The 7,669-nt window shown below is 47.0% G+C and overlaps 1 protein-coding gene across 1 annotated transcript in view; it reads right to left on the reverse strand.

Moving 5' to 3' along the window:
* Positions 1-7,669, reverse strand: part of WBSCR17 (Williams-Beuren syndrome chromosome region 17) — a gene marked incomplete at its 3' end in the record, with an annotated part of 162,185 nt that overhangs the window by 74,540 nt on the left and 79,976 nt on the right. The window contains exons 4-5 of the mRNA XM_010145291.1: positions 4,372-4,546; positions 1,495-1,692 (exon numbers count right to left, since the gene is read on the reverse strand). Of these exons, the coding sequence (XP_010143593.1) occupies positions 1,495-1,692; positions 4,372-4,546 (373 nt within the window). The remainder of the gene's footprint in view (positions 1-1,494; positions 1,693-4,371; positions 4,547-7,669) is intronic.

The raw sequence follows: 7,669 nt of genomic DNA on the forward strand, positions 1-7,669 counted from the left end.
CCCTTCTCATCTTCCCTGCCATCAAACACCAACCTCCACAAAGAAGCCTGTCCCTCCCCATCTGTCTCCGCCACAGCTTGCCCTTCTTACAGCTCCCCTATGCACACTGAAACTCAAATTAAAAACACATTCTTGGAGGACAACAGGACAGAAGGTCATGCCAAATGCTTTTAATCATATTGGGAGGTGGTGTCCAGTTTACTCAGTGCACCTTGTCTGACATTTTTAAAACACAGCAAGCTCCCGGGGTGGTTTCACAGTCACAAGGAATATCCTGTATGCCAAAGCTTGCTTGTTCTCCCAACTATAGCAGTTCGTCTAATAAAAGAGATTGCACTTCCCTGTAACATTCTCTTGACCTTTACATCCACTGGCTGAGAAAGGCTTACCCCAACAGAGATGGTCCATTTTTATCATGCTCCAGAGGCACCAGTTTGGGCACTGGAGTCACGCTGCTGCAGGGACTGACAGTGCCACCCTGCTCATACCTCACCTGAATTCTGCAGCTTTGCCTTCTGCACACCCCAGCCATTCAGACCTTCCTTGAACCAGACCAGGAGGTTGCATTTGGTTAAAATAACTTCTCAAAAGGCTTGATTCCTAGCCAGAATAATCTGTCAGTTCCTACACTGATGACTGCACATGCCGTCTGGAACAAGGGAGCCCAAAGGAATAAAAAAGGTCTCCGTGTAAACGGGAACAGACCTAATTTCACATTCCAGGGATTATATCATTGACCAAAGCACAAATATTTTGGTTTGGGATTCAGATCAGGTGTGGATTGAGGGCAAGCCTCCTCCATACTAACCAAGTCAGGAACAACATATCCTGTTCACCCGGCCAGAAAACCACTCCTGATCATAGCAGCCCTTCTGAGGCTGTCAAGGGAAAAATCGGTGACCTCTGCAGAGAGCAGCCCCGTCTCCTACCCACACCCAGCTATTCCTTCCCCCTCCTGCTTTTGTTTTGTCCCAGCGGGCTTGTACCCCATCTTAAGTCTGGAGGGGCTGGAGCAACACTTCACCCCGACCCCGTAAGCTGCAGAGTTAGAACAACCAAAGGTATGTTTTTACAGAGTTTGCCCTCAGAGGAGACCTACTTTTTATTCAAGAAAACACAACGCACCAGTTCATGAATTCACACTCAGTTCATTACACAGGAATAATCACCTCATTCCTCATGATTTGCCAAAACTTGATGCTGTAATTAAGGTAAAGCAACTTTGTCACATGCAGTTAAACATAAGACTGTATAAAATCTACGCGGTTCCTATACTTTGCCAGAGCTTTTGCATATTGTCACCAAACAACATCCCTTTCCAAATACCTGCACTCCAGCAAAACTCCTCCTGGCTTCCCCAAGCCTCTCCAAGCTGGCTGGTGTCAGAATACTAGATCCAAGCCCTCTAAGCTGGCTTCCTCACTTTATCTTTCCGCATTTTGCCTCACCGTAGTTCACTGACAGCAAGCAAGAGCCCCGGGCTCTGTGACGTACCTGATGGGCAGCGAGGGGTCTCCAGCATCCCACCAGTCCTTGGGGGGGCTGATGTACATGCACCACAGCTCCCAGCTGTACCCGTGGGCAGAGTTCTCATAACGCTGCACCTCAAAGTTGTCTTGCTTGATGTTGTCTATGGAGGGAAGAATGACCCTTCTTCGATTTTCCTGGATTCGTGAGAGTACTGGCTCGGCCCTGAGTGGTTAAAAAAAAAAGCATAGAAAGAGACCATTAATTTCTCCCATGATTTGCAGGTGGTCAGTGTAGCTTTCTTACAGCTTGTACACTTAAATGAGGGTAAGAAAACAGGCATTCTTGTCACCATTCAGTAAATAGAATGGAATAATGCAAACTCCTCTCTCTCTGCTGCCATTCACCAGCGGTATCATGTCTTCAGGGAGACACAGCAAAACCCAGCCTGAGGAGCCTGGAGACCGTCATGAGGCTCCTCACAGAGTCAGCGAGTGGCCCCAGGCTGCAATGCACCGGCCTCTGCCTCACCCTTCCACTGACCCTTGCTTTTACCAGCACAAAAATGACACCAAGAGGCAAAGCATTCGCACTGCCAAGTTCAAAAGGTTATTTCTGAAAGGCTTGCCAGGCTTTGTCAGCCACAAGGGACATGTTGCAAGAGGCTCCAGTGCTTCCACTTGATGGGATTTCCCACCCCGACACATCCCTTGTGTGGAGCTGCCATCAGAGCACAGGGACCAGCCGCCACGCACAGAGCTCAGGCAGCTGCGGCCCTGCAGGTCTGGGGAGTTTTAGGGCTCTTCTACACAGCTGACTACACAAATCCACGGACAGCTGAAGCTATCTGCATGAGGAAAGGACTATTCCCACAAACTACGGTGTTAGGCTGTGGAAATGAATTAAAGCCTCTGAAACGGGACCTTATCTTTTCCTGCAGGGCTAGAACACCATGTTTTCTCTGGTGTGCTGGTTTCTAAAAGCATTATGAAGCTATAAATCCACACTTTGAACTTCTTAATTTAAAAAACCTCGATTTTTTTTTAAACTGAGCTTTCCTGACACCTTTACTAAGGTAGCAATGAAATCAGTCGATATATTAACTAGGGGCCAGTTTTGCAGCATGAGCTGACTACAGCCAGGAGCAGGCGCTCTGTGACCATCTAGAGACTATGGACCACCAAAAGAAATAGGCCCAAGATGGACAAGGAGTTAGCTCTTTCCAAGCTACGGCGTGGAGCACCTTTGCTCAAGGTTGCTGTGAACGCCTGAAATTTACACGGGCTCAGTAGACAATAGGAAAAAATTCATGAGAAAAGCAGCAACGGCTGCTAAACACAGAGAAATTGTGTCTGCCTCACGTCTGCAAATAGTTGGACTTGGCTGGCATACTCTGAAGGAATATTGTATGTGCTAGGCCTGCCCACAGACACTTTCCTAAGATTCCGGCTATGGCTAGTGGTGTAACAGGAGTCCAGACAGGTCCCTGGTTTGCCATAACACACCTGCTCTCACACGCTCCTATCCCACCTGGATAGTTACCCTGTGTAAAGCTCTGATGGGCATCTGCAGGGTAACTGCACACAGATTCTCAGGCTGCCACACACAGGTGGACATCCTGCCTGAAAACACAGTCCACAGGCTGGGAATCCTGGCTAGAAAACTTCCCTTCTGTAAAGCAAGGCCACAAAGGATGTGTTCTGCTTAGCCATGCTTTACCTAGTCCAAACTTTCCCAAAAGCCAAAAAAAACATGTCCCTGGGCAGAAGAGGGTAAATTCTTGTAAGCAGGGCTATCTGAAGGGTCTTTTTTTACTTTGGGACACAGTTTGAGGACTCTGCGGCTATAAATTCATCTCTGGGACGTTCAAATGTGTTCAGAGCAGGGGGTGTGCTCAGCCTCACCTCTGCAGCCCAGGAGCCGCTGAGGGACCTGGACTCTGTCAGCACAAGGAGTAACTTGCACTCTTGTTGCCTCCAGCCACAGCAGCAGGTATGTCACAGCAGAGTGAGTCAAGCCCACACTGCAAAAAAGCTCACTCTCCATCCCTAGAAAAGCTGTTCCAAGAGCTCAGTGAATGGGAGCTTCCTCTGTACATCAGTGACATCAGGTGTGAAAACTTAATGACCCAAACCTTTAGCTGTGAATACAGATACCAACATAAGAAACTGCTCTTAAAGACACCCTTAAGCTGCACTGTTGTTACAAAGAAGTCAGCAACTGCACAGAACTCCTTGTAAGCACCTGCGCTAAAGCTTTTTTCTTTATTTTGTGGATGTTACTCTGTTCAAATTAGATGCAAGTTAGCTGCTTCCACCTCTGCTTTTCTAAACGTGGATCATTTAAGTTTTACACTTAGAGGAAAACAAAAAATCAGGCTCCTCTCATGATCTAGACTCAAGCCACTTGAACTTCAATGCTTTGAATATCTAAAAAAATCCTTATGAAACACCTTTTGCTGCTTCTGCACCTCTGCACTTATTCGTAGCTGCAGAAGAAACGAATCAATCTAAACCATATAAGCCTTCCCCAGTGGGATCCAGCTGCAAAAGGCAAGGACGCAGGAAACACATTCTCTTTCAACCCCTTCCTGCCTGGGCTTTTTTAAACTTACAGAAATTGCTTAAGGCTGAGGGAAGGGGAAATCAACCTGAAAAATAGAAAAACGGAGCGGGGGGGAGTGCACACATAAAGGGAGGAGATAGAAAAGGATTACAGAAAACAAGGGCAGGGAAAGGTTTTCTCTCTATCTTCCCATCATACCTCATCGGTGGCCAGAAGGAAAACAGGATTAATAAGCCTGCAAAGTTTGCAAACACATCCTTACAAACTGATGGACTGTGACTGTCCCTTGTGTATTGCACCACACACGCACTAACAGAGACCTTGAGACTTAGCACCCACCAGCCAGCAGTGAACTCCACATGAGCATCAAAAAAGCCAGTGATCTGGCCCGTGGCAGCTTTCCAGCCTTCAATACGAGCTCGGATAAGGCCTTCCCTCTTCTGGTTGCGCACCACCTTCACAAGGCCAGGGTATCGTTTATTGACGTATTCTTCTAGCGGTGCCTTCAGTTCCTCTAGAGAAGAAGTTCCAGAGAACTCAATGAAAAAGTGCAACGGTTTTCGCCTAAAATAAACCCACTTTATTGATGGCTATGAGCATAACTGACTGGAGCCACACATCTCTGAACACCACTGGGAGGGGTATAATCATTTAGGGTCAGTCAATGCTGATTTGCAAAAGCCCACCCAACGGTGGACTGACCACCACCTTAACAAAACAAATTCAAGGCTGCTAAGAACACTGCTGCTGGACAACTTGGGAGTCCAAATGCCATCTTGCTGCAAAGAGCAGCAAGTGGCCAGCTAAATTGCCTTGCAATATGTAGGCATCGCCACACTGAAAGACAAGAATAGAAACAAATGACCCGTGGACTGAATTTCTGATAGAGATTTTAGCTGAATGGATTACCAGAAATGCTGCAAACCCCATCTGAAGTCACTTAAACTACATCAAAACTGTGTATGAGCTCCCTAATGCTTTTTACTCAGCCTCACGACTATAGCCTGGCATTTGCTGGGTGCTTTCCAAGCTTTGCCACTAGAAAAGTTGAAATTCCCCCTCCTTTTATGATAGGATGAAAGAGATTTTGGCTTTGTTCAGAATATCCTCATACCACTTATCTTCTGCTCAATGGAAACCACAGATCATTTAATTACATTGTCCAAGCCCATATATGTGCTGTGACTGAGAACATCACGGATCTGTCAGCCGGCAGTCAATACCAGCATCGAACTTTTTGATAGCTACAATTATTGAGCATAAAAGGCACCCAAGACTTTGAACGTGGAGACACGTGAAAGGTTACAATAAGGAGTAGCTACTACCATGTCTTTTCAACAATTTGGAGAAGTGCTAGTGCTCTGCAAGATACCTTGGTCCTTTTACTTCCTGGTGCATCAGTTAAATGCACGAAGGTAAAAGCTAAGCAATACAGCTGCGTGCCAACATGGACTCTTAACACCATGGAAGCACTTCGTGAGAATGTCTGTTATCCCTATCAGGCTCTAGGACAGCAGAAAATTAAGATATGGCCTGTGATTGCCAATTACCCTTCGCACAACCTCTCTCCACGAAAAAAAAAGGAGTGCGTGTGGTATGTGTAAAACCAGTCACCATTAATATAATCCACATGGTAAAATACTTCAGACATACAAGCACATGTGGGTTTCTCCATGAAGGAAACACGGCGATAGAGAGCAAGAGAGTAAACAGCTAGTCCCGTCTGCTGGGCTTAGCCCAAGAAATCATCAAAGGAAAAGGATTATCTGTTCCCTTTTCTTCCACGCCTTCTTCCAAGCACATAAAACACGCTTTCCTCATACTGCCTTTCTGGGATGGTTCCCCTCACAAATCAATGTCTCAGAAGTCTCATTTCTCTTTTATGCTGAAGTGGGAATAAAAAGAATAAAGCAAATGAGCCCCTTCCTCAAGTCAAAGCATCTGCATCAGACACACACATAACTCAGCAACTTCCATTTCATGCTGAGCCACTCAGAGAAGAAACAGTATTTTATGGAGATAACTCTCCCAAATGGTTTTAAGGAGACAGAGACACAGATTTTTTGACAGATGAAACCCCACAAGCATAGCACCAGCATCTCCTGGGCTTTTGTCAGAAGATAAGTCATTAATGCTGCAGACCATGGCAGCACAGGCGAGACTGAACAACTAAAACAACTTCAAGTTGGAGTTTTAATCTCAGTTGAAGGAAACTGAAACTCCTTGGGGAGCCCCAGCAACGACCTCCTCCTTTCTGAAAGGATGCTGGATGACAACAGGTGAAGAACTGCTCTGCTGAGAGCAGGAAGGATGCTGGAGCACATCCAAGCACCTGAGAAATGGCATGAGGTGACTATGGAGAGCCAGTTGAGAAGATGCTTATAATTAGCTTCATTCTAACCCACCACCCCATTCATTAAGAGAGGCCAGAGTTGCCCCTCTACCACGCAGAGCACATGCTACAAGCAACCTTAATGGGCTGCTGCCCAAGCGAGGCCACACAGGAATGATGAAAGCATTAACTGGAAATGGAAAATGTGGTTCCAGACCCTCTCTCTGCTAAGGGCTTCATGTACAATCTTGCACAGATTTCCAGCTTTGCTCCCTGCCTTCACTCCCAGACTGCCTCAGCCCACATCTTTTGGGTGAGAATCCACTTTTCTTATGCGAAAGCCCTAACAGAGAGGATGGCTGCACTCTGTGCTGACCTTTGCCCAACTTTCACCCTTCTGAGCTGCTTTGCAGCTCTGAGGGAAGAGGGCACGGAGCCCAGCAGCTGCTGAGCGCTGTTTTGGTATGATGAGATACATACTCAGCACTCAACAGGGCAACAGCAGGCACAGGGATGGGGTGGGATTTGGATTTCATTTCTCAGTGCATCCAGAAGTGCAGGTGTCAAAAATGCAGCATCAGGTAATAAAAGTGAAATGCCATTCTCCAGGAATACTCTCCAAAACTCCCGTTCAAGTGTTGAGCGAGCCTTGGCCCAGGTCTTCTCTCACCCACGAGCAGGACTGACATGGCTGTGTCAAAAAGCAGCAGTGGAAACCCCGTCACCAGCACAGCCGCACTGTCAGAGCTCCCCGGTCCTGTGGATGCTGACCCTGTGGGACCGGAGTGCTCAGCTCCCTGCACGTGAACTCCAGCGGGCTGGAAATCATAACTCAAGCGCAAATCTAATCTTAATCCAAGTCATTTGAAGTCAGCCCTAATTTCGCCTTGCGTGTTCCTTCACTCAGCAGTCGCTTCATTGAGTGCCATTAGTGTAACAGGAACACAACTCGCGGCGGCTCTGGCGTGTGCTGTCAGAACGTGTTGCTCCAGGCTGAGGACGAGGAGAGCTGTTGCACTAAGGTCAGTAGCAGCAAAGCTTTTCATCTGTCATACTAGCTTAAGAAATTTCATCCCCAGCTGTTGTATCTTTGCAGCACATCCCAGAGCTGTAATAGGAAGGTTGGGAGGTCTGAAGTAGTGTTCCAGGAATTAAATGACTTGCACTAACGGACAATAGCAGATTCCCTCATTTAAGGGAGTCAACTTTCACACCAACTGGAGTCATGGCCTTTGGATCTGCTATCTTCAGGACTTCAGGCAAACCACAGTGCGGGAGAAAGCATCTTGCGGTTCCGCTGACTTG

Source organism: Buceros rhinoceros, unplaced genomic scaffold (genome assembly GCF_000710305.1).
Source record: "Buceros rhinoceros silvestris isolate BGI_N320 unplaced genomic scaffold, ASM71030v1 scaffold4151, whole genome shotgun sequence".
NCBI lineage: Eukaryota > Metazoa > Chordata > Aves > Bucerotiformes > Bucerotidae > Buceros > Buceros rhinoceros.